General features: G+C 42.9%; 2 protein-coding genes across 4 annotated transcripts in view; one reads left to right on the top strand and one right to left on the bottom strand.

The window, feature by feature from the left end:
• Nucleotides 1–11721, top strand: part of QPCT (glutaminyl-peptide cyclotransferase) — a 17059-nt gene extending 5338 nt beyond the window's left edge. Inside the window, exons 2-8 of the mRNA XM_080997788.1 lie at nt 2034–2180; nt 5380–5661; nt 5757–5936; nt 6774–6873; nt 8758–8874; nt 9289–9821; nt 10277–11721. Coding sequence (XP_080853914.1) covers nt 2034–2180; nt 5380–5661; nt 5757–5936; nt 6774–6873; nt 8758–8874; nt 9289–9434 — 972 coding nt within the window. The 3' untranslated portion in view covers nt 9435–9821; nt 10277–11721. The remainder of the gene's footprint in view (nt 1–2033; nt 2181–5379; nt 5662–5756; nt 5937–6773; nt 6874–8757; nt 8875–9288; nt 9822–10276) is intronic.
• Nucleotides 10485–27409, bottom strand: SLC30A6 (solute carrier family 30 member 6). Of its 3 annotated transcripts, XR_013983607.1 has the most exons (15): nt 27110–27409; nt 25765–25851; nt 24606–24690; nt 22671–22713; nt 22252–22317; nt 21657–21737; nt 21013–21048; nt 19978–20072; nt 18604–18652; nt 16654–16773; nt 16461–16563; nt 15314–15361; nt 14650–14718; nt 12303–14494; nt 10485–12194 (listed from the first exon to the last, which is right to left on the bottom strand). XR_013983607.1 is itself a non-coding variant. In XM_080997763.1 (14 exons), exons 1-14 carry the CDS (start codon nt 27110–27112, stop codon nt 13994–13996), a joined length of 1386 nt encoding a protein of 461 aa, XP_080853889.1. In that variant the 5' UTR covers nt 27113–27409; the 3' UTR covers nt 10485–13993. The 3 variants fall into 3 exon arrangements, 2 of the variants coding, with proteins under 2 accessions (XP_080853889.1, XP_080853890.1); XM_080997763.1 differs by having other exon boundaries at nt 10485–14494; XM_080997764.1 differs by lacking the exon at nt 27110–27409 and adding an exon at nt 26726–26745 and having other exon boundaries at nt 10485–14494.

Raw genomic sequence — 27409 nt, 5'->3', positions numbered from 1 at the left:
TACCTAGAAGGCTGACCTTTGTAACAGGCAGGAGCAAGGACATGGTAATTACAGGAATACAGTGGTGCCCCGCAAGACGAACGCCTCGCAAGACGGAAAACCCGCTAGACGAAAGGGTTTTCCGTTTTGGAGGCGCTTCGCAAAACGAATTTCCCTATGGACTTGCTTCGCAAGACGACAGCCCATAGGGAAATCTCCGGGACAGCGGGGAAGCGCAGCGCGTCTTCCCCACTGTCCTCGGACCTCCTCCCCCCGCCCGGCATCGGAACGAAGCTCCGATGCCGGGCAGGGGGGGAACGCCTCCTCCCCCCACCCGGCATCGGAACGAAGCTCCGATGCCGGGCGGGGGGGGAGGAACGCCTCCTCCCCCCGCCCGGCATCGGAACGAAGCTCCGATGCCGGGCGGGGGGGGAGGAACGCCTCCTCCCCCCGCCCGGCATCGGAACGAAGCTCCGATGCCGGGCGGGGGGGTTGAACGCCTCCTCCCCCCGCCCGGCATCGGAACGAAGCTCCGATGCCGGGCGGGGGGGGGGACGCCTCCTCCCGCCGCCCGGCATCGGAACGAAGCTCCGATGCCGGGCGGGGGGGTTGAACGCCTCCTCCCCCCGCCCGGCATCGGAACGAAGCTCCGATGCCGGGCGGGGGGGGGAGGAACGCCTCCTCCCCCCGCCCGGCATCGGAACGAAGCTCCGATGCCGGGCGGGGGGGGGGGCGGGGACACCTTCTCCCACCGCCCAGCTTCGGATGGCTTTCCTGAAGACTTGGGGTGGGAGGAGGGTTTTCCTTCCCACCGCCAACATTCAGAATGCTGTTCTGAATGTTGGCGGTGGGGAGGAAAAACCCTCCTCCCACGCAAGCCCCGGGAACAGAGGGAAAGCGCTGCGCGCCTTCCCCTCTGTTCCCGTACCTGTCCTGAAGGCTTGCGGTGGGGAGAAAAGCCCTTCTCCGCACCGCCAGCCTGGCAAGCGGTTTCCCTAGGAACGCATTAATTGATTTTCAGTGCATTCCTATGGGAAACCGTGCTTCGCAAGACGAAAAACTCGCAAGAAGAAAAAACTTGCGGAACCAATTAATTTCGTCTTGCGAGGCACCACTGTACACCTCATATATACATCCCACTTTTATCAGTATACACAATGATGTGTATACTTTCAAAACACAAATGTACATATGTGTGTGCTTATTTACCTCAGCTATGCTCACCTGCATAGCCTTGCCTTTCTTTTATTTTTTACCACCCTTCTTGATAGTCCCCATATGCTATGAAGTCCCACCACCCTTTCTATCCCATGACTTTCCCTTAATGTTGAGGTTCCACTTTGCTTTCAGATGAATTAGGAAGTTACTACACATACTCCAGCTTCTTGAAGTCAGCCCCAGGCTGCTAGTTATGACTGCTGGCACAGTGGCATGGAAAAACCTGAAATGGATGTCTGTGCAAGTAACAGATAACCAATAAGATCTTTATTATGAGAGTTTATTCTTTAAGATTGTTGTATCGGTGACCTGAAAAGAACCAAGCCCCAAAACAGATGGGTCAGCAATCTTCAATAAGTGTTTTTTATCTATTACTGTTGTTATGTTTTCAGTGGTCTGTGTTTGCCTGAGCTTGAGTCTGGACTAAGAATTCTGAGCTCCTGTGTTCTGATTCGATACATGATGTCCAATCACAGAACATTTCAGGATTTGGGCCTCTGCTATTGGCCCTTGAGGGATACCTGTTCTAAAGGGTCCCCAACCCTCCTCTCTATTGATCGGAGCAAAGTCTGGATCCCACCAGTTATATGCAGCAACTATTATGCTGATATGTTTCTATGTTTTTCTCTTTTTGGGGGGGTGGGACGCATGTGTATACATACTTCCATTGTTTGACACTTTGGGTGATTATTTTAACAGAAAACTGCTAATGGGTCATTTTAAATAATACTTCCTACACTACTGTCATATACAAAACACTATAGCAAAATTCATCCAGTCGTTCATTATGATTATTTCTTATGTTAAAATAATCTCGCCTCCAATTCCTTCCTCAGTACTCCCACCGTCCAACCATTTTAAATGCAACTAGCATCCAACAAGTTGCTGCTCACACAGATATCAACCGAATGTGGCAAAATGATTTGCACCCGATACTGATTGAGCGATATCCAGGATCACCCGGCAGTTATGCTGTGCGTCAGGTGAGTCTGACAAGCTGAACGTGCAGTTCACACTGATGTCTGCAATAATCCTTCCCTTTCTGTTTCCAGGATACCTCTAACTGTCCACCAGTTCTAAGTACGCTGGTTCGCACTGGTTCTCGGTAAATTACTCACACGATGGTCTATTATAACAACCTGATAGATTATAGGTCACATTTTGCCATAAGAATCTCTGCATACACAGCAGTGGCTTGGCCCTCCCAACTCTGTAGAACACAAGAGCCTTGCAGATACAGGCCAATAGCCCAGCTGCCCAACATCCTGTTCTCACAGTGGCCAACCAGATGTCCGTGGGAAGCTCACAAGAGGGCAACAGCACACTCCCCACTTGTGATTTCTAGCAACTGGGATGCAGAGGCATACTGCCTCTGGCAGTAGAAATAGAACATAGCCTCCATAGCAAGAAGGGACGCGGGTGGCACTGAGGTCTAAAACACTGAGCCTAGGGCTTGCCAGTCGGAAGGTCGGCAGATCGAATCCCCACGACGGGGTGAGCTCCCATTGTTCGGTCTCAGCTCATTGCCAACCTAGCAGTTCGAAAGCACATCAAAGTGCAAGTAGATAAATAGATAAATAGCTCTGGCGGGAAGGTAAACGGCGTTTCCGTGCACTGCTCTGGTTTCGCCAGAAGCGGCTCAGTCATGCTGGCCACATGACCCAGGAAAACTGTCTGTGGACAAACGTCGGCTCCCTCAGCCAGTAAAGCGAGATGAGCACCGCAACCCCAGAGTCGTTCGCGACTGGGGTTTTTTACCTGACCATAGCAAGAAGCCACTTCCAACTATTGTATTGCTTTGTTGTTTTTGTTTTCATTACTTATTTGGGCTTTTATCTTGTGAACCGCCCTGAGATCTTTTGATGAAGGGTGGTATATAAATATAATAAATAATAGTTATAATAATAAATATATCTGATCTAGCACCAGTAATATAATATCACATTCTCATATAATGGACCAGATGGCATAGCTTTGCTTGCTGGAGGAAGAATTGTATTCCTCAGTTGCAAAAAAAATGAAATAAAATAGCTACGCTGCATATTGGAAATATCAAAAATATTTTCAGTGGAAGTAGAACTTTGAGGGAAGTTGCACAAAGTGAACACAGAATGTGTAACAGCTGAGCATTTATCCCTTGGAAAGGCCCTCAAACAGCTGTGAGCCATCTTGTTGCAGTTGCAACCTGAAGACAGGTGAGTTTAATGATCTGCAGTTGATGAGGGGGAGGTGGGTAGCCAGTTTCAAAGAGTATCTATTGCATTTAGTGCTGTAGTTTCCTTGGAGATTTACTGGCAGAGAGCCCAAACAAAGAGAAAACAGTGACATCTCTGGCACAGCAGTCATCGGGCATGTACAGACAAGAATCTGTATTGCTAGGGGAGAAGAGCAATATCAAAGTAAAAACTTCCTAGAAAGAATATTAAATTATGCAATTGAATGGAAATTGGGTTTACCAGAATGTCTCCTTTAGGTATAGATTTCCAATGTCAAATAGCAGGTTAGCACTATCTGCTTGGAGTGGACAATATTCATTCTCATTCTCTCTCTCTCTCTCTCTCTCTGTGTGTGTGTGTGTGTGATATTAGTCTCCACCACAGGACAGGTGAACCATTGTCCTGAACTCTTGTGTGCATTTTCCTGCTTTCTTGTTTCATTAGTATTCTGTTGTTCCTTCAGTAATCTCTAAGGTTATTGACTTCCCACCCCAAAACTGTTGAGGTCTTCACCCGCTTAGTTTTACAGATGGCAGTGCATCAGCTTCTCCGGACCTTGGGCTTAAATGTAATTTATTGGGGCTTCCTTCCTCATAATGCACAGAGGGATCCACTGAGCATCATGTTTCCATTACTGCTGGTCCATCTTATTTAATTATTGCTTCTCATATTGCTTATCATAAGCACTGAATCCAGGATTTCCTGTTCATTGGCTTGATTTCATGGAAGTGAATCAAGAGCTATCCTTTAGTCACATCTCTCTTCATTTGTACAGCATGATTCTTACGCATACGTATTGAAGTGTTATATAAGATGCCCTGTTAAACCTTTATTCCAATAACATGAAATGTGCCGCAGGGACCATTTCTAAAGCAGATGAGACACGTTGCTAAGGAAACATCAATGAGGGGCAATTAAATGTCATTAACTGACAGCAGCTAGGATCCCAAACCTGGTTGCCTTCTGTGACAGCACAGGCTTTAGCAAGCATTAGGAGAGGAAAGGGAGGCAAGCAAACCAACTGCTCTGTCATCTTAACTTCACCGCTGACACCAAGTGGATACCCAGGTTTATCTCTGGCTGCCTCCACTGAACAACCTTTAATCTTCTGGACTTTAACTGGCCCAAACTATTACAATTCAATTCAATTCCAGTTCATTACCCCCAGGTCCCAGGGTGAGTTACAATAATCAAAACAAAATGTTAAAAACAATTTAGAACAACTTACCACCTCTACTCCCAATAATGGGTAGGGTGGTACGGTCAGAGTAGACACATTGGCATCCATGGGACAAATTTAACATTGTGCTCTTCCGATTTCTGCTTGCTGGGCAAGAGGATCCCCCTCCCCTCCCACTGTGTTCTAGATGCTCTCTTGATCCTCCAGAGCAGATTTGGGAACTCCAGCTTAGTTGAATCTGGCCTTCTAGACTAAAGCCCCTTGATTTCCACGGTTCTGCTCTGCATACGGCTAACAATGCGGGTGGCGCTGTGGTTTAAACCATTTAGTCTCTTGGGCTTGCTGATTGGAAGGTCAGCGGTTCAAATCCCTGCGACGGAGTGAACTCCCGTTGCTCTGTCCCAGCTTCTGCCAACCTAGCAGTTGAAAGTACACCAGTGCAAGTAGATACATAGGTACCACTGTGGCGGGAAGGTAAACAGCGTTTCCGTGCGCTCTGGCTTCCGTCACAGTGTTCTGTTGCATCAGAAGTGGTCCTGCTGGCCACATGACCCAGAAAGCTGTCTGTGGACAAATGCCGGCTCCCTCGGCCTCAAAGCAAGATGAGCGCCACAACCCCATAGTCGCCTTTGACTGGACTTAACCATCCAGGGCTCCTTTACCTTTAACCTTTCAGTGTTGAATTTCAGTAGATGACACACCTTTCTAGGCAGTTTTTTTTAATACAACTTTGCTTGAAAATAATAAATGTTTGCCTCCTTTGACTTGTGGCCGTATACATTTCAGCATATCAAGCATCGTCTTCAAGGACTACAGGCTGGCTGGGTAGTTGAAGAAGACACGTTTCAGAGCCATACACCTTATGGATACCGCACCTTTTCAAACATCATCAGCACCCTCAATCCCCTTGCCAAGCGCCACTTGGTACTTGCTTGCCATTACGATTCAAAATACTTCCCCCCACAGTTGGACGGCAAAGTGTTTGTCGGAGCCACCGACTCAGCGGTGCCCTGTGCTATGATGCTAGAATTGGCACGTTCCCTGGACACGCAGCTTCATTGTCTGAAGGTATTTGCTTCTTTTCTGCATTTGTTTCTGCATTAACCATGAATCACAGCGTGGCAACTGACCTTGCATTTTGTCCTCCGTCCCTCATCCCACAGAAAGCCGTCACAAATGGCAAGTCAGATCTCTCCCTGCAGCTCATTTTCTTTGACGGCGAAGAAGCTTTCGTCCGATGGTCCCCTTCAGATTCTCTATATGGCTCTCGGCACTTGGCCCAAAAAATGGCATCGACTCCACACCCTCCCGGCGCCGCACATACAACTCAGATTCAGGGCATTGTAAGTGAGAACTTTATGGAGGGAGAAGGAAGTGGGGTGAGGTGCATGCACTAGAATAACTGATCTAGACAACAAATCTGAGAAATATTGTTATATATATTTCTCATTGGTGCAACTGTCTGAAATGTTTTGAAGCAGGACCAGAAAAAGCCTCTACTTGGTGAAGGATATGGGGTATATGGAGGCAGAAAAGTGCTTTACAATCTTTTGATGGGTATAGCTATGGGATGCAGAGCATTTTATTTTCTTTCTTTTTTTTTGCATGACATTTTGGGCATAATCCAGCCAAAATTAAGCACTCCAAAGTCTTGTTGATTTTTAAAAGGGAGGCAATTTGGCATGTAACTTACTCTCTCACTGGAATTGTGGAAGAAATCATTTCCATGTTTCAAATAGCAGTATGTAGCCATTGGGCTGTGTATGAGCCACTGTCCATAGTGAATGTTCAACCATGTGAATGGCTGTGTCACAAAATGTGTCTGGGGGCTTATCCTCAATTACTATTTGCCTCGCTTTTTCCAGGCATGGGCCCCAGAACTTCCCCACGAAATCCAGCTCTAAGTGCAACAAATGGCAATTTGGGTTTTCCAAAGATTGCAGTTTGCTCCAATTCTGCTCTAAAGAGTGGGGGTTTTTTTGTGGGGAAAACTCTGCAGCAAAAAAAAAAAAAAAAAAAAAAGCTTTAAAGTGTGGGTTGGGTCTCGAAAACAGGGGAGATACGTGTGGCTAAGCCCTGGGTCTGTCAACACTCCCTGATTTGGGCCAGTCAGTACAACACATTTATAGGGTTCTGTGAGTGACACTTAAAAGGCCTATTTCTTTATTGATTTCTCATAGGATCTTTTTGTGCTACTGGATTTAATCGGTGCTCGGAACCCAACATTCCCCCTTTACTTTCTGAACACAGCCCGGTGGCTGGGGAGACTTGAAGCGATCGGTAAGATCAGATTATGCAAAACATAATGACTTAAAAAACAATGGTTGCCATAACAGGAACGCTAAGCTCTTCTAGCTTCGTGTGTGTAGGAGTTAAATTCTGGCTGTAAATTACTCTCCAAAGTTTACAGCTCTGCATATGGCAATTGTTTTTGCCTTGGGGTGGAATCTTAATGAGAAGAATAATTTCTGGCTATTGTACTCACATATCATATTGTAACCCATCTCACATGTTCTTTATTAAAATATTCATAAGCCTCACAGGATCAAATCATTTAATATCAATGAATTAATTCATTAAAAAAAACAAAGCAGCTGAAACAATAAACAACCGCCTACAGCTGATTCACAGCAGAGTTCATATTTCATAAACATCTGAGACAATAGCCAAGTTCTTCCTTTCTTTTTCAAGCTTCCAGACCCAACTCTGTAAGATAAAAATATTAGCTGATATTACCCAAATAGTGAGTTTGCTAGCATGGGATGCTAGTTGGCCAGCATTTAGCAGTACAGTTGTACCTTGGAAGTTGAATGGAATCTGTTCCAGAAGTCCATTCAACTTCCAAAACGTTCAGAAACCAAAGCATGGCTTCTGATTGGCTATAGGAAGCTCCTGCAGCCAATCGGAAGCCACGTCGGATGTTCGGCTTCCAAAAATAGTTTGCAAACCGGAACACTCACTTCCAGGTTTGTGGCGTTCGGGAACCAAAATGTTCGAGAACTAAGCTGTTCAAAAACCAAGGGACGACTGTACTTCATATGAGAAGCCCAAACTGGTTTGTTTTCAACCTGAGAAGTCATAAATCAGGGATGGGGCATCATTGGCCTACAAGTCCCTTTAGCACCAGCCCTTGTGGCCAGTGGTCAAGGATGTGGGAAGTTGAGAGTCCACCAACATCTGGAGGGCCACAGGTAGTACATGTGGGGATGGGTTTTAATAGGTAGGAGAGCTTATATTCATTGCAATTTATTCCTCCCATACATCTGGGTTGAACAGAGTTTCAAAATCGCCCCCCTTGGCAGCAAAATTAATAGGAATTAGGCTGTAAAACCTTGTTTTGAGCAAATCCAACCTTGAAGTTGGCTTTCCCCCTTTTAACCCGCTTAAGAATCAGGCGACAACTGGTAAAGTAAGTTTAAAAATAAGGTTTACTTTATAATTATGCATTGGATCACAACAAAGGCAGCATCAAATCTATCAGGCAAAATATTTACAGTATAAGCAGCTTCAGGAATGTGCCTGGAGCTGCAGCAAGTGGAGACATATCTGCATCTAACACTGGTCAAAGGAAAAGAGGAACAGGAAGTATTTTGTGTTCCTTCCTCTCCAGGAAAAGGAGGGGAAATGACATCACACAGAGCCCTCTCTACCACTTGTATTTCTGTGGTCTGCCTATCAACAATACAGCTCTGTGGTATTAGCGCCTTCTCATCCTAACTTGCAAGAATATGCATTTGTTTGGCTGCTTTGTTGTTTGTTGTTTAGTCGTGTCCGACTCTTCGTGACCCCATGGACCAGAGCACACCAGGCACTCCTGCCTTCCACTGCTTCCCAGAGTTTGGTCAAACTCATGTCAGTAGCTTCGTTTGGCTACTAATCCCCCACAATACATGGGCTGCATCATTCACAAGGTCATTGTACTGTGTGAAATTGTGTGTGGGGTGTGTATTACTCATTTGTGCATCAAAGTTAGTCTTCCCTATCCTTCGAGCCCCACTTGTTGTTAGATTACACTTCCATCATTTCTAGCTAGTGTCTGGGGACCTTGGGTTAGGGAAGGATGGTCAAATGTTTAAAACATTTCAAATTTAGGGTCTTGGCTTTTTAAACAAAATATTGCTACACTGTTTAAACTTTTTTTTAATTTTTAAAAAACTCCTGCAGAACAAAACCTCGTTGCTTTGGGTTTGCTAAACAATTACTCTCCTGAAAGGCCCTATTTCCGGCCTGACTTACGAAGACATCCAGTAGAGGATGACCATGTTCCATTTTTAAGAAGAGGTATGACAGCTTTTTATACATTATACTTTTGGCAGCAGGGTCTGAAAGATGACAACTTGGGGCAATGGCAGAAGTGATATAAGGCAGGCCATTATACATACCTGCATTAACATTAAAATATAAACATAAACATGTTCAGCATTAACTAATGATGTGATATTATTGCATTTTCTGTAGGGCTTGAAAGGTGGAAATCATTTTTTTTAAAGTTATTATTTATATGGTTGCGTTTCTAATTTCTTTACCCTCTTACCAGTAAGCGCTGTAATTATTTCTGATCTAATACTCACTAAAGAAATATCACTGGACTAGAATGCAACACAACAGTGCTATTATGTTTATATAACCAAGTAAAGTACATGCCCAGAAGTCCAGTAATCTCCAGAATCATCTTCTTTGTTTTCTTCCCTCCAGGGGTTCCAATCCTACACCTGATCCCAGCTCCTTTCCCTAGAGTGTGGCACACCATGGAAGACAATGAAGAAAATCTTGACAAGCCAACCACTGACAACCTCAACAAGATTCTACAAGTATTTGTGCTGGAATATCTCAATCTGTGATGGCACACTGTTGGCTCCCACACAACTCCTGCTCTGTTTTTAAGGCTACCACTGGTTCCTCTTTAGCTGCTTCCAAAAACAGGCTTTTGGAGACTATAGGAATAAAATAGCTTAGTTTTTAATCTTTGCCCCCTAGAGGAAATTGGAAAGAATGGCAATTCTTCAAGGTTTAGTGGTACACACAACTGTGGGTAAACCAAATTCTGGCAGTGTGGAAAATAAACATTTATACCAAACTGTGTTCAAGTAGAAGGAAAAACACAACTGTTCAGCTTTCATTGAAGAAGAAAAAAATTAAATGAAAAGGCTTAGTTTCATTATGTTACACAATGATATTTAGTACAGTATTTCATGATTTTAGCTACAGCAACATTCCAAAAAAGGACCGTATTTTTCGTCCCATAGGACGCTCCGTCCCATAGGACGCACCTAATCTTTGGGGGGGGGGGAAATAAAGGGGGAAAAAATTCCTTTATTTCCCCCCCAAAACCAGGTCGGGGAACAGCGGGATGGCGACGCTGCGCCTCCCCGCTGTCCCCCGAGCTTGTGGGGCTGGCCAATGTCTGCCCAGCACGCGGGGCGCTCTGCTTCAGGGCATCCCGCGCGCCGGGCGGCAGGCTGCTATCCGCAGCCTAGGGAGCCCTGCGGGAAGTCCCGCGGGCTCCCCAGGCTTGCTGATAGCTTCTTGAAGCCTGGAGAGTGAGAGGGGTCGGTGCGCACCGACCCCTCTCGCTCTCCAAGCTTCAGCGAAAGCCTGTATTCGCCCCATAGGACGCACACAGATTTCCCCTTCATTTTTGGAGGGGAAAAAGTGCATCCTATAGGGCGAAAAATACGGTAAGTGCTATTTCCTTTAACATCAAGTGATAATAATTTAGTGCATACTTGGTATGCAGTTAAATGTGAATAGAAGATAGGTGATGAGAGGAATCCATCCTTGTAGCTTATTTCTTCTAATATCCTTCTGTCCAGATGAATCTCATGAAGTAGTCCACTGTATGAGGTTACAAAATAAATGTTCATTTACTGTGCCATAACTTGTAGTCTAACTGGGTAAAAGGCGTCCCTATGCCTGGATTACCATTTTGTACAAGGTGGGGAGGGGGATAAGGGTCTTTTTAAAATCATACTGTTACTACGCAATGCCCTGATTGCGTAGCCCTACGATCATTTATCAGGCGAAGGGTCATCCCATCTTACTGTGTTACCTCTACAGGCAATTATTCAGCAGTGGAATTCAAGCTTAGAGGTTAATCATAGATGAAGCAACTGCTTGATGCCTAACTAAATTCCACTGAACATATCAAGTCACCCTGACTCTTAATGTAACACATTTTCAGGCTGCATTTTTAGATCCTTTTAGAAACACACACAATGCACATCAGTGGTAGTATCTTGCAGATTTCATTGTACAGTTCAATCTCAGACCCCTGCTTTAATTGTACCAGAATAGTTTTGCCACTACAGCGAAAACATCGTCCTCTGATGGCCTTGGTCAACTCCCAGTTCCTGTCCCTCTTCCCTGTACATGAACCCACAGAACATTTCCACCACTAAGATTCACTGCCTCCCTCCCTCAATTTGCTTATTTCCCACCATCTCCCTTCAGAGTTCGGGCCTGTTTGGGAACATAATGCTGCAACTTGTGAGCTTTGTTGCTATGGCAGGATGTCTGCAAATACATTTGAGCTCCAATACTTCAATTACACAAGCATGGTCTGCAGAATTATATCCTTCTAAATAGTTGTAACTATGGGCTTTAGTATATGGTAGTGGTGGGAATTTATTGCGTACACGTGTATCCCTTAAAGGAGAACAAGATGAGACACTTTATCCTCACAACAAACTGGTGAGATACGTTAAGTCAAGAGACAATGACTGGACCAAGGTCACCCAGGGAGCTTTACAGCTGAGTGTTGAGTTTAACTCTAGTCTCACATGTCACAATCGAACACACTATAACCATTCTCTTTCATTATACCCCAAACTTGGGAATGCATTTGTTAGAAAGAATGTTTAAACCTTCAACCATGTACCAGGCATGCAGGATTAACAGCATTACCTTATGGCTGTTGGTAAATTTTCCACTTTGGATAGGTGATCTAACATTTACACTACCGAGTTATTCTGAGATAAAAGTCCGAAGTCTGATTTGTATCTAATTCTTGAATATGTAGTGGCCTGGATGTAGTCTTTAAAAACAGAGCACCATTCTTTGTGTTTACATTTGGATAAGCGAGTGTCTTGTATATTGGCACTGAATAATAAAATAAACACTTGTTAAGTCTGTTGGAGCCTGTTTTCTCCCTCACGCTTAGTTCTCCAGAGTTATGTTAGTCTGAAGGACCAAGATATACAAAATGAGTAAGGTACAGTGGTACCTTGGGAAGCGAATGGGATCCGTTCTGGAGCCCCATTCGCATCCTGAATGGAATGTAACACGCGTCGGCACGTGCACGGGTCGTGTTTTGCCGCTTCCGCGCATTCACGTGACGTCATTTTGAGTGTCTGCGCATGCACAAGCAGCAAAACCCGGAATTAACGTGCTCCGTTAGTTCCAGGTTGCCGCAGAGCACAACCCGAAAGCACTCAACCTGAAGCACATTCAACCCGAGGTATGACTGTAATTGATTTTACTGGACATCTTCTGTGGCTTAGCAGAATACAAACAGCCCAAAGGAATGTATGGGCTATACCAAAGGGAGTTCCACTCATACAACACAACTTCCATTTCCTCTCCTCCCCCCAACACCCCCAAATCTGTTCCACAGGGACCCCTATCCCTTTGCAGCTGATCTTGAACCCAACACCCCAAAATCTGTTCCACAGGGACCCCTATCCCTTTGCAGCTGATCTTGAACCCAACACCCTCAAATCTATTCCACAGGGACCCCTATCCCTTTGCAGCTGATCTTGAGGCTTAGAGAGGAAGTTCCACTGGGCGCATGGAAATCTGTTGCACATGTAGAGCAGCAACATTGGATTCAGCCCTGTTTTAAATTCTACCCACACCCAATGACACACGCCTCTTTGAGCTGGGTGGAAGAGGGCATATAAACTTCTTCCACATCAAGGAGAGTGACTTGGAAAACCTGAAATGGCTCTGGTACAGTTGTCCTGGCTCAAAGAACATCATGTGCCCTTTTAGCAATAAATGGATATATCTCACAATCAAAATAACCAGACACCCAGCAGCGGACATGCTAGAAAAGGAAAGGTATCTCTCTCCAGCAAGGCATTTGTGAAAGGGAAGGTAGAAAAGTCAAATCCTGAAATCAAATCACCACCCCCACATCTTCCTTGCAGAAGGGTCCTCTGAATCACAAACAGGAGGGGGTAGGAATGTAAATGGCTGCTTTTAGTTGTGGAGAGAAACCTGGAGGTAGGAAGAAGGTGGAAGAGTCCACATGCCTGCTGCAGCAACCTGGTTCCATGCATGCTGTTAGTGTGACTGTTTTGGAGAGCAGGGTGGAGGAGAGAGGCAGACACACTTTGTGGTTTTCCATGGTAGAAAAGTAAAGTTGATGCTGGTCACCAACTAATCTAAATCATGTGCCCTTGTAGGTAAGGACTTACTGAAGGAAAACTAGGTACAGTATATAATGTAGGCAGGTGGTATACAAATTTTCACTGGCAACAGAATGAAGGAAAAAGTATCACAATACTTATTAGCAAAACATTAAAATATGCACTCAAATCAGTTACTGACCATGCTAGTTGAAACTGCTAACAAAAAACAGAGTGACTGCCCTGTTGCTATACTTCCCATTTAAGCACCTTGCTTACTTTCATGCAGAGAGGTACCATCACTTTTTAAAAAGCAGCTGGAAAGAAGTTTTAAAATCAGTGTTTCCATAAATAAAAAATGCTACTAGGTTAACCAAAGCATTCATTCCACATACCATGCCACTACTCTGAACTCTTCAAACAGGATTAACAATAGTTTAAAAGGGCCACCCTAAGATTTCCCAGCACACTGTCAAACACAGATGACAGAAATAAAAATGAATCTGTGATAGTTAACACCATAGGAGAGTTGATAACTCTTGTGAACCTGGCAGCAATATAAAGTATTTATTTAGATAAGCATCTCTTAATGTCAAATAAGATTTCAAGTGGGTCTGTTGGACCTCCAAGTGGTCATTTATATATGACACACACCTTTCCAATTAAGGAAAATGTAACTTTTAAAAATGATTGTATGATTACATCATAGGCAAAGAAGTTTTGGAGAAATTTGGTAATTGGAAACACTCTTCATCACCATCAAGAAAACGATATAGAACCTCACTTCTGGCCAAATTTGTTATCTTCTGAAGTTCCTTGATATATTGTACTGTAATCACTTACAAAAGCAAAAATAAAACATGAATAAGCTCACCGATTGTATAGCTGCAACTTTTATAGTCAGAGATAGTAAATGAAACAACAAAAACACATTTTCATGATTGGAAATATTTGATCCTGGTCCATCTAAAAAATATGAATAGTCTTGTAGAAAAAAGTGAGCAATAAAATAGATAAAAAAAATAAATCAAACAATAAATATGGAAAATAGTTTATTGTGGCCTGGGCTGACCTTGAGTGCCAGTTCCATATCTGTGGGGAGCATTTATTAAACCAGTCCTGAATCCCTGGGTTGCCCCTATTCCTGGGACTCCAAATCCTTGTGTGAAGACACTGCTGTAAGGTACAGTTCCGCGGTTGAAGCCTAGTCTGTAGGGCCTTGTCTGAGTATTCACGAGAATGACTGGATTCATATTTTTGCCTGGTGTGTTAAAGGAGAATTCTGGAGGTGGACTACTTGCTTTAGCTGGAGTAGATGTAGCTACGTTAGAGTTTTCTGCCATTTTTAGAGGTGGCATTGGAATGATGTGATGATCTGAAAGATTCAGCATATTGTTTGCAATAGTTCCAGAGGTCAAGGTTGGCCTAATCCAGTCATCTTTGAAAATCTGAACAGTCAACGTAGACACTAGCGTATACAACCGATTGGTCACGTGAGCAAGTACCATTTGTTCATTAGCATCTCTTCGAATTCTCACGTGTACTGATCCAGCCTAGAAAGCAAATGAAGAATAAGCTCATCGCTCCCCTGCACTTGAAGCAAACAAACTGTGCAGGAGAGAAACAATCTTCGAGTGATGTTATTAAAAAGAGTGACATGCTTTGTTTTGAAAAAAAATAAAATAAAGTCAGGTGGGGGGATACATACCAGAGAACCAAATCCCAATGTCCAAAAATGTTCATTTCGTACTTCTAAGACACCATCCAATGTAGAAACCTAATTGAAGACACACAATGAATCACAATATTAGTATTAAAATGCTAATGTTTCTGACAGCTTATTCATAAAGCCCCAAGGGTTGTGTTAATAGAAAAGCTCACTTGGAGTCCAGCCTCCCTGAAATCAATGTGTTTTCTATGTAAACATGCAGAAGATCAAGATGTAAGCCTATTTATACTTCCACCAACTGCATTCTTCAAAGGGCTACTCCACTTGGAACACAAGACAGCATCAGATACATCTCATAAGACTGATCTGAACATTCTATATTTATATATTAATTTATTAGTAAAGTATTAACAATGTTCTTTTTTTAAAAAAAATGTGTATATATAGCTTCTATAGTATCCAAACTAAAAATGTGAACAAAGGGATCGTTGGAAAATTAATGGGAGATGCTGTTTACCAAATTCTTACAAAAAGCACAATATTTCATTGATCCTGAAAACTGAAACACCAGTATTAGAAAATAAGGAAATATTGCCTCCTCTTCCTTGGCTACACAACCCATAAAATATATATATTGTGCATGCTCTGGGGCAAGGGTGGCCCTGGCCACTGTATACCAATGTAACATTTTAAACTAACTTACTTCTCTTATAAGTTTATCAAGCTGTCCAATCACATGAGGTGGCGTTGTCTGAAAAAACAAAAAATACTATTACTTTTAAAAACTGCCAAAGAGGGTTTCCCCCCATAGTTCTTAAATGACTCAACAATATAAAGACAATAAAAGTGGCTCACTACATGGAGTGGAGCTGCTATGGGAATAGCAGCCCACATGCCAGGAAGTTAGCATAGCAGATTCCCTACACCCAGAAAGCAGCTTCTGCTGAGGATACACTATGGACTCTAAAGTGGAACTCTAAAAAACGACACTGTGTTTCACATCTTAATAGGGGCGTTCTTGCTCAAGGTTCTAGCAAACTAGCCATGTTCTCCTCCCAGGATACTCCATTCCGTAACCCTCCCCACCCACACCTCCAGGTTTTCTTTCCTGACTGACATGCATCATTCTGTGGTTGTTGGGGGCCTTGAGCATGCTCAGTTCTCACCAGGCCTTTTTCTGCCCCTGTAGGACTTTGTTTACACTTCAATGAAATATTTTAAAATTTACATTTATTTCATTGCAAAATTTGGAAACTGCTTTCCACCAGATGGTCCCATAACACTACCCCACAGTCTTAAAAAATACAATCATGAAGACAAAATGCAAGTAAAACAAATAAAAGATTACAGCAGTAGAGCACTCAAATTCAGAACTAATCAGATCCTCTAAAGACCTAGAAAAGCTCTGTTTTTAACTATATGGTGGAAAGCCACCAGTGATTATGCCAGCCACACTCCCAGGGGGATGGAATTCTAGAGTTGTGGCACAATGACCAAGAAGTGCTTGTCTTGCATCCCAGCATGACAGAGCACACTCAGCACTGGAACCATGAAGGAGGCCCCCTCAACTATCTCAAAGTGTAGGCTGGTTGATATGGGGAGAGGTGCTCCATCAGTTATCCACGTTCCAAGTCATTCTAGGCTTTATATACCAACAGCAGCATCTTAAATTGGGTACAGTATCATATAGGAAGCTGTTGCAAATCCTGCATATTAGGTGTAATATGGAACATTTTTTAACATTTCATAAAGCAAGAGGCTGTGTGTGGTTTTTTAAAATTAAATGGGTGATGCCAACCTTGGCTATACTGAAAGATGCTATCACAAAGTCACTTCTCTCATTGGCTCACCTGAAGCAATACCTTCCCACTGTAGACGCTCATGGGATACATGGTACCAAACGTCATCAAGGCAATGGCTAGAGCAGAGGCAGTATCTACTGCAAAATAATTACTGAAAGAAACAAGGGTAACATTAGCAGGCACACCTGTTTTTCAGCCTTTGGTATCTATGAATGTCTTTTTTAAATTCATGAGTACTTACTTAATTTCGATTAGCATGTATGTAATGCAAAGAGCTAAAGCCCCCGCAAGGTCGATCAAGATGAAAGGGTTCATGCGTGGAAGAAAGATGCTGCTCAGCCCAGGAATGATCCCACACAAACTAAAAGAAAGCAGGGAATAAGATGGATCAGTAGTGGAAACATCCAGTTAAACAGCTACACATGCAATTTATAGGTAAGTGATGGCTCTTATGGCAGCCCTCTGCAGACAGGGAACTCTACTTGACCCAGGTGTGAGCCTTATTGCTGAGGGAAATGATACAAGGGACAGGAGGGTACCTAAATGCTGAAATAAAATCAAGGAAAAAGCTCTTCAATTTTAGTTACACATATTTCCTCCCAGCTCTAACTGATAGTGCCCAGTTTCACAAAAGGTTTTAGCTATTGAAATGACATGACGGCCTCTCCAACTATAACTTATTTATTTAGTGGCAGAGCACACACTTTGCATTCAGATGGTTCTCAATTCAATCCCTGGCATCATTCATCAGTTAAGAGGATCAGGTGGCACACGCTGGGAAACAGAATTCTGCCTGAAACCCTGGAAAGCTGCTACTCATCAAGTGTTGACAGAATGGATTAGGCAGAGAAATAGTCTGATTTGGTATAATGCAGCTTTTTATGCAAAAATGGACATGGGGAATCATCTTGCTTTTTCATATATGTATTTTAAGAAACTTAACATGAAGGCCATCACCAGCCACCATATGATCTGATGACGGACAGGATACAAAGGTTATTGGGGAATTCAAACTCTGCTTGATCCTACACTCACTCATAAAGAGGGAGGTGTTTCACGATGTTAACCAGAGCAGAGACAGATGCCATCAAGTATCAACCTAGCAAATTCAAAACACTTTCATATTATTGTGACATTTTCTAGAAACATTTTCCAGGTCTTTTCCCAAGACCAGATGGAAGCATAGGACAGTTGGTTTAACAAGGATGTCAGGTTTCTAAACCATTACACCAAATGAGAGCAAACACAGACCACCACAATTGAATACTTTGGGGAAATGAAGGAACTATGTACCTTGTCTTCTAAATTCTGTTTATCTCTGCTCAGTAACTCATCTTACAGGGAGGCCATTTTCATAGGGGGAAGAGGGTGCAGGTCAGAGGCAGTCCTTGGTCTTGTCAAACTGCATGACCAGCAAGGCCCATGGCCAAACCCACTATTCCTTCTATATAAACCTTGCCATTCACTGGCAACAAGCATGGGAAGATTTAGTCCAAGGGCTGCCAGCTGCTGATCTGTAACATCTTATTTTTGCAGCAGCAAAAAAAGAAAAGAAAAAAGGCAATGCTGTTCTAGGCTGCATCAATGGAAATATAGTGTCCAGATCAAGGAAAGTAAAGCTACCACTCTATTCTGCCTTGTGCAGATCACATATGGAGTACTGTGTCCAGTTCTGGGCACCACAATTTAAGAGGGATATTGACAAGCTGGAACATGTGCAAAGGAGGGCAACCAAGATGATTAAGAATCTGGAAACCAAGTCTTATGAGAAACAGTTGAGGGAGTTGGGTATGTTTAGCTTGGATAAGAAGAGACTGAGATGAGATATGATAGCAATCTTCAAATATTTAAAGGGCTGTTACATGGAAGATGGAGGAAGCTTTTCTCCTGCTCTAGATGGTTGGATTTCGACCACTGGATTCAAGTTACAAGAAAGGAGATTCTGACTAAACATTAGGAAGCACTTTCTGACAGTAACAGCTGTTCGACAGTGGAACAGTCTCCCTTGGAAGGTAGTGGACTCTCCTTCCTTGGAGGTTTTTAAGCAGAGGTCGGATGGCCAACTGTCATGGATGCTTTAGTTGAAATTCCTGCACAGCAGGGAGTTGGACTAGATGATCCTCAGGATCCCTTCCAACTGTATAATTCTATGGCTCCATGATTCTGTTACCATATCATCCTTTTAACTTACCTCCTACTGAGATCTGCAACATGTTCCTGAAGCCAACTTGTACTTGCAGCTACAAAAAAAAAAACCCCACCATAGCAAATATTATTATTAGAATACTTATGATAGCATGTCAGTCACTAAAACACACAGAAACTTATTTTTGAAAACTGCAAGTGCAATTCTATGTCAGGCCTGCAGGAAAATAATAGGTCTGGATATATGTTTTATTGTTCCAGGTCAACTCACTTATTGTGCCAGCATAGCTACAGTGTTCTTTAGCATCATTACTTTAATAATAGTATTCTGATATTGTAAGACTGGTTTGCACAGGTGTGAGTCAGGGTTCAGTGGCAGGTGTTTCTTAAAACAGTATTTTAAAATATTTCTAGGCTACCTTTCTGGGAAATCCAACATGCCTTACAGAAATAAAAAATGCAAAATGACAAAATGAGCAATGCAAAAGTTAAAATCATCCTATACCCCCCCCCCAAAAAGAGAAAATCCAATAAAACATTTCCCCCAGCAACAGTAACCAAAGTCCAGTGAATAAAATCAGACAAAAATACTATAGCTTGACAAGTATATATATGAAACTGAACACTTAAGCTTATTGACATTTAAAACGTTCTGATAAAAGGCATTTGCAGGTGTAGACCTTGATAATATGGCACTGTGGGGAGGCCAAAATTTGCTGCCCTCCCCACAGCCCTCCTGCGACCTTCCCAAAGCCAGGTAAGGGAGGTGCTGGGCTTTGGGAAAGAGGCGTGAAGACTCTGAAAGGGTCCTAGAGTCCTTACAACTCCTTCTCAAAGCTGGGCAAGTGCTAACTAGACTTTGGGAAGGAGGTGGGAGGACTCTAGGACCCTGTCAGAGCCCTCAGACTTTCTTCCCAAATCAGGTCCTTACTAGGCCTTGAGGAGGCAGAAAGGTGCCCCCTTGGCTCAGCAACCTGTGTGGGAGGCTCTGTCCTAAATCAGCCTCTGGCATGTGCATAAGCAAGCCTCATCAACTTAAGATTTACACCCCTTCCATAACTGTTTTTTAGATAAAGCATCATCTAGATGTAAACAACTGTTACTCAGAGGCATCCACAAGTACATTTGTCAGGAAGAATTGCCCCAGGCTCTCTGGCAAGTAGCATCACTCAGCAAAGAGTTCTCATTGGCAGTACAATTTGGAGAGCATGTTTCTTCTCCACTGCAAATGAGAAAACACCACCCATTTCTCCCAGGCCCTCTAGGCATACAAGAAGATTTGGGGGAGAGGAGGGGCTTGGCGGCAGTCAAAAATAGTGGCTAGCCAGAAAGTAATATTGTTTTTTTTGTAAGTAACTCAGATCTCCAAATCCATGGACATTCACTCACTTTAGTTTTAACACATGTATTCATTACGTACCTTCAGAGACATAAGCAAAAGGTTTATTCCTAATAGAAAGCATTGTAAACAGGTTGAAGGAGAGTGCCACAAAGGTACCAACCAACAATCGACCCCTAAAAAGAAGAAATCAATTTTAATGCCATTGACTATCATAATATTCCATCAAGTACTAGTTACGTTAGCCAGTTATTTTATTTACTAACCTGTGTATCATCCCATTTTTCTTCTTCATTTAGCTACATTTAATCAGCTTTTATTGAAATAGAAAACTTACAGTGGTGCCTCGCAAGACGAAATTAATTCGTTCCGCGAGTTTTTTCGTCTAGCGAATTTTTTGTCTTGCGAAGCACGAAATCCCATAGGAATGCATTGAAATTCAATTAATGCGTTCCTATGGTCAAAAAAACCCCCAAAAAAGTTTTAAAAGTTTAACTTACCAAATGGCTGCAAAAGAAGTTTTGGAAAAGCTTCAAAAATACCAAAATCTTTAAAAACCTCAAAAAAGGCTACCACACCGCGTTCTATGAGTTGCTCCTCGAAGTCAAGTCGCAACTGTATTAACGGTGTTAAGAAAAAGGAAACAAACTTGCAAGACGTTTTCGTCTTGCAAAGCAAGCCCATAGGGAAATTCGTCTTGCGAAGCAGCTCAAAAAACGCAAAACCCTTTCGTCTAGCGAGTTTTTCGTCTTGCGAGTTTTTCGTCTTGCAGGGCACCACTGTATTTCTTTAATCTTATTCCAATGTATACAGTAGAATTACAGTTCTGCTCTACAATATTTATCAATGAGTGTTACATCCCCAGCAGCAAACATATGAACTTTTTTTTTTAAAATATCTTGCCCCACAACCATGAGTTAATCTATAACTACAAATACAATTGAGAGACATTAAATTCAAAAGGAATTTTGCCAATGGCCTCAATATCATGTCAGCGTAAACTTTATTGTTCTGCGGTTAACAATGTAGTAATGTGGATAATTAATACTGTATTAGCCATGCCCCTTTATCCCTGTAAAATTTAATTCAATACTTTTGCATATTAAAAGCACTTACGTGTGAATCTCTGGTTGTTCCAGAAATCGTTCAGCACTATAAGACACAATAATAATAGTTTTACAGTTAACTGTTCTTTCAAGACGTCTGTTACAAAGCAATCCTACTGGTGGAACAGGAGGCATAGTGGATCCAAATCCCTCGGAGCTCATGCCAGCAGGGTAGAAGATGAGGGATTGGCCATCTTTCTTTTTTTGCTCCCCTTTGGAGGTTCTCCTTTTAAATAACACACACACACAAATACATATACCAGCCCCAGGGCCTGTTCACTTCCCCCCCAACCCCCGCCTTGCCTCGTTCCAGGACAGGGTTAGAGGACTAGGAGGGTTTTGGACCAAGCAGATCCAATGCCTTCCCCAATCTGTCCCAAGAACCCCTCTCTGCCATTGGATTTTGCTGCTGCAGGGAGGCCCCCATGGTTGGACCTCCGTCTCCAAAGATGCACCCCTTTCTCTGCCTATGGAGAGGGAGATTCACAAAATCCCAAGGACCAAAGGATTACAGCCTTAGTCACACATCAGATGTATGTACACCAGCGCAAAGCAGCAAGCTGAGGACTATTGTGTCAAAAATTAAAATTGACTTCTAGCATTATTTAGTTCCTCTTGTTACATATCAGTCATAAGTGCAAGCAATATTCCTACCTTTCTTTGAGTATAAAGAGCGCCCCAAGTTGTGCTAGAACCGTGGAAGCAAATACTGCTAGGACTTCAAATCTCTCAAACCTGAAATTTGAGAGGTCAAACATTTTAAAATCAATAGAGGCAGACAAGTATTCTGATCAGGAAGAAAACTCTCAGCACATTCAGAGGGACTTGCTTGCAAAGCTAAATTATTTGTCCTGTACAATAAACTGTGAGGAAACTATTTTCTCATAGATTGGTTAAAATGGTGTAAGGCCTTCAGGGACCAAATAAAATGGTGCAGGGCAGGGGACAGATGCTGATCTGACCTATAGGTGCATAAGTTGGCATTCCCTGCATTAAAGGTCTAGCATCTGAAGCGAATATATATGCTGGTATCAGGCAAAAACAAGGCTAGAATGAAATCTTACACAGAATACCATTTTTGCATGCAAGTTCCAAACTTCTTTATATAAATATGGCCAATTGTACAAGTTTTGCACATTTTCATAGACAGACTTTGATACATTTTTTAATTTAAAAACCCCTTACATATTTATCACATACTTTAGAACAAATATTTTCAGGAGACATGAAATATCAGCATATCACTTACCCAAATGAATAAGCTGGGCTGGGCTTCTTCATCATTACCCAATAACTTATCAAGCATGTTATTAAACTATATTAAAAGAAAACAATGTAAATTCAAATAAGCAAAATCTAGCTAATAAAAACTCAGTTTCCAATAATTCATTAATTCATTGAAATAAAGTTGCTTTGGCAGTGCAAATGCATACAGAAAGACAGAGCAATAAGCTCTGTTATGTTCAACGGGTCTTAGTTCCTGGTACATTGTACTTGGATTAGACCCATTGAAATTGATGGACCCGATTAGTCATGCCCATTAATTTCCATGGGTCTACCATAGGTATGACTAACACTGGTTTTAGATAATAGTACAAAGAAAATGTCACATACGTTATATGGAAGTGTTACAAAATGAGATGAGGATTTTTTAAAAGTAAAACATACCTGAAAAGATCAAAGATAGTTAGGTAGGTATATGCAGTTAAAGCTGTGGAAAGAAGGTTTATACTTTACTTACACATAAATACACAATAAAGAATGAATACATAGTAAAGAAGCTTCAAGTTCTCCTGCCTGCAAAATATTGCCTGCAAGGATTAAACGCTTCGTACCATTACCTACATACACCCATGTCTTCTAAAGATATAAGACACATTTTACAATAGTGGTGGGGAAACTGTGACCCTCCAAATATTGCATCACGACTACTGGTTGCCTATGTTTTATGCTCATATGCTCAGTAGTCAAACCGTGGGTTGCAATACAGCTCAAGGAAATTATAAGTGCTAAGATTCTGGACCTGCTCCACTGCAGCTGGAAGACAAGCAGCAGCTAAAGCTGTAAGCAGCTGCTCCTGGAGTCTCAATGAAGAGCCCATGGGCACCATGGTGCCCTCAGAAAAATTGCTCATTTTTTAATGTCTGATTTTAAGTTGTGGGGATTGTTTGGTGGGAGGGGCTACCTATTTGGGCAGGGTTCCTCTTTCTTTCTTTCTTTCTTTCTTTCTTTCTTTCTTTCTTTCTTTCTTTTGCCTGTTCTTTGTTTCAGAGTACTGCATGTTTAGGGATGTTCTGAGTATCACCAGTTTTTCATCTATGAAATGGCTGTATTGTGGTGCCCACTAGGGCTGGGCGATATCTGGTTTTCAACACCATCGCCAGCTAAACACTGTGATATACTGATATATCACAATGTCTGGAATAAGGATGGAGCAATGTAGAGGTATTGGCTGGCTTCACGGTTTTTCTCACATCGTGATTTCTGCCAGCGTCTGCTCTTGTGATCTGCTGCCCCCTGCAGGAAGTAGGGAAGAGCTGAGCTGGCAGAGTTAACAGGGACTGCAGGAATTGAGAGAAGCATTGCGATTTTTGCACAGCACATTCACACATCATGATTCACAATATATTGGCAGGCCATGTCAAAAATTATGAAACTAATATCACAATATGGACTTCAAATCAGTTTTGGACGATATATTAATATAGCACCTAGCCCTAGTGCCCACAACAGTTTCTTAAATTTTCTGATGTGCTCCTAGACCCATAAAGTTCAGGGAAGCCTGATCTACTCCACTCCTGTCCTTCAAGTCAATGCCTAGAGCATGGATAGGGAACCTCTAGCCCTCCACATGTTAGGGACAAAGCTGCCTTATACAAAGTCAGACCATTGGTCCATCTAGCTTAGTACCGTCTACACTGATGGGCAGTAGCTCTCCAAGGTTTCAGACATGAATCTCTCTGTTTGAAGCTGGAGCCTTTTGCATGCAAAGTATCTGCTGTATCACTGAGCTCCCATCAGCCTGAAAACTGCGTGGCCCAGGCCCACAAGCATTTTAGTCTACCAACATCTGAAAGGCCACTGGTTCCCCATCCCTGGCCTAGAGCAAGATGAGGGGTCTGGTTGCCAGGAAACAAGGAAGGCACTAGGTGCAAAGGAGCACCATACATGTCAGAATTATCTTACCCACTCACCAGAGCCACAGATTTAACTTTAAAAATAAAATTAAAAAACTCTACATAACTGCACAAGCCACATAACCCAAGAAGGGCATGCTTTTGCAAAACCTAAGCAAGAATGAAAATGACAACCAAGGCAAAAAAGTGCACAGGGTCATGATCAGCTCCACTCACAAGAAGCAGTCATTATATCCGTGATCCATGCATATTTGAAATGTGGGAAAATGTGCCCCTCTTCAATCTGGACAGTATTAAAGGCACAAAAGTAGTTAGCTCCACAGATTTCTAAGTACTTCAAGAATTATATTCTAATTGTAATATAGACTGCTTAATTCTGTTACACATAGAGGATTCTGCTTCTTTATATTAATACTATTATCAGTTTACTATGCAGAAGCATTTAAATGCAATAACATAAACATACCTATGCTGTTTGTTGAACTGCACCACATAAGGAGGAAGCCAGTACATACTATGTTTATCACACCAAACAACAAGATCTTCCATGACTGTAAATGACAATAGTTAAAGTGACTACTTAACAAGGGAATTGCAATGAAGCTTATTTGTCATAAAAAACTTTACAATCCTGCAACACACTCACACCATTTTGAATGAGCATTTTATGCCACCATTAGCTTTAACACTCTTGCTGATCTCAAGAGACAGCAGCAAAGCATACTCTAGACCAATGGTTCCCAATTGGTGGTCCATGGTGGTCCATTGGTGGTCCATGGATCCCCCCCCCCCCCGGATCTGTGTAACCCACCCAGGGGGTCCTTGGCACCATTCACATAACAAAAAAAACTGTAGAGATATCTAAATTTTCAAAAGTAGGGTCTCCATCGCTTGGATTTTGAAAAACAGGGGATCCACAGTACTTAGCTAATTGTGAACCACTGCTAGTCTAGACCACATGTGAGGAATGTTTGGCCTTCCAGCTGTTGCTAAACTACAGCTCCCATTATCCTTGGCCAGTGGCCATGCTTGTTGGGGCTGATGGGAGCTGTAGTTCAGCAACATCTGGTAAGCTAAAAGTTCCCCACACCTGTTCTAGACAGCTGTATCTACACTTCATTCAGATGGTCATTCAAAGCCTCAAAAACGATTTATGAAGTGTGCTCCTCCCTCCTCTGGTGTGCCACTTTCAGCGCAAAGATCCTAGCTTACATTAAGACAAAATTACTAAACTGGGGAACTAGGGGTAACTAGCCATGAAAATAAACCAGGAGAGGAGGAGGAGATGGGTGAGGGAGGAGTATACAGCCAGTGTATTCATCCCTAACTTCATAAAATCACAGACAGCAAGGAGACTCTCATCAGTTCAGAAAGTAGTACAAAATCACACAACAAATTAAAAGCAAACAAGAGCAAATAAAGACAGACAATTGCAGCATAAACATTGTCTGAAACAACCTGGCAGTATGTCCCTCTTCCTAAATCATTCATTAATGTCATATCTTCTAATAAAAAACAAATATTTATTGTAATCAAGTTTCTGTTACAGCAAGCAAAGAGGTATATTTCTCTGAGAAGACATGTAACTAGAGTTTTAGTGTCTGGACTGTAAAAGAAAACTTTACCCTTCGATCAGCAGCTACTGATCTAAATTCCTGTGTTAACTTGCCAAGCAGAGACCTCTGTGATTTGCGAAATAAGTGTATTGTCCCCTGCAAATAAAAAAGCAATAGCACAAATCGTTGTTAATCTCTTAATTACTGAAACTTTCCATTTCTTCAATCACATTCCCCAAAATGAGCTTGATTTCTGAACGTTGCCCTTTATTATAAGGAAAGTTGTTTCACCAATGTTACACACTGTTGCAAAGTAACACTTACTTAGGAGATAAGAATAAATACAGTTAACCCTGGCAAGCAGGGACAAGCCAGGGTTGGAAAACCTCCTGTGCCCTTAAGACCCATATAAGAGGCAGGAATGCAGTAAGTGAAGCTCTCATTATCACAGCATCCTGCACCAAGTGTTTGTTTGGTGTTTTTTAAAATTTATCACATTTCTAACCCATTTGGCCTCTGATAATTTTGAGGTGGTTTTATCTCCACTATATCTCTATAAATTTGGTTAGCCTAACAGATGTTAGTTGTTCAGGGGCCTACCACTGAACTCTGTGGCTGAAAAGGAGTTTGAACTCAGGTATCCTTGTCAAGATTGTCCCCTCAAGTCCAGGCCAGGGTCTCTTTGTAGAAATCTGATACACATTAAACCTGTGGTTCCCAATGTGGGGTACAATTTGATTTTTAAGAGGGGTGCAATTCGAGAATGAGTTATTAACAGTTAATGGACTTTTAGGCTTCCTCCACGTGAATAGGAGTTCACTTTTTGAATAATAAGAATTTTATGTCACAAGGTGGGAGGACATCAGGATTTTAGAGATGCTTAGGTGGAGCATGGCCCAAAAAAGGTTGGGAACCACTGCATTAAACTGTTGCTAATTTTTTATACCCTGCTTTTCAAACACCTTATCAAGTCAGTCCACAGGAGGAGGAGAACCTTTTTATATGGCATGGGCTTAAACACACAACCAACTTGCTAATGGCTGCAGTTCGAACTGCTGCTAAAGGAACAGCTGCAGGGCCCGGTTCGAAAGCTGGCAACCTCATATGCCTTGCTCCGTAACCACTACACCGCGTTGCCTCTGTGAAGAAGCAGCGTCACGGTACCATGACGAGGCGCAGAGAGCCTGACCTCTGAAAAGTGACGTCAGAAAAGTGACCCAATGAAAGGAAGCCAAGCCTTAAGAACTGGCAAGCCAGAACCGGGGTTCTGAGAGGTCCTCGCGCCGCACCCCCGAGCTGCGCGTGCGCGTTGGCTCTCCCCGCGCCAGCTTGAGTCCGAGGCCTCAACCGTCGTCCCTCGTCTCCTCCCCACCCCTGCGCCCCGCTTCGAGGTGAAAACAGAAGGGAAACTCACCATGTTGAGGAACAAGCGGCTCCCCAAAGGGGCCGGAAAAGGCTGGCTCCTCCTGTCACCATGGAGACGAGGCGGGAGCCGAAGGAGCCGGCGTGTAATTGGCCGAGCCCAGCATAGGAGCAGGAACTGACGCGACGCCTTCGCCCCGGCGCTGCCTCAAGATGCCGCGGTGCCTTAGTTAGCGTTGTGGCAGGCAGGGCGGGGCGAGAGAGAGAAAAAAGAGGGCGGAAGGCAGCTGCGCATGCGCCAGCTCTGAATGAAGCAACGGGGAAGCTGTCTGTTAAAGGCGGTAGCGTTGCC

This window comes from Podarcis pityusensis (assembly GCF_964106645.2).
Source record: "Podarcis pityusensis genome assembly, chromosome: 3".
NCBI classification, from domain to species: domain Eukaryota; kingdom Metazoa; phylum Chordata; class Lepidosauria; order Squamata; family Lacertidae; genus Podarcis; species Podarcis pityusensis.
Note: the sequence above shows the minus strand (reverse complement) of the source record. Positions and strands in the feature narration are given on the sequence as shown.

Coding starts and splice junctions, on each gene's coding strand:
- SLC30A6 (XM_080997763.1), bottom strand. Junction 21,738..22,251: donor AGCCCAGCTTATTCATTTGG/GTAAGTGATATG, acceptor CTCAAATTTCAG/GTTTGAGAGATTTGAAGTCC. Junction 16,774..18,603: donor GTTGCAGATCTCAGTAGGAG/GTAAGTTAAAAG, acceptor GCTTTCTTTTAG/TTTGTGTGGGATCATTCCTG.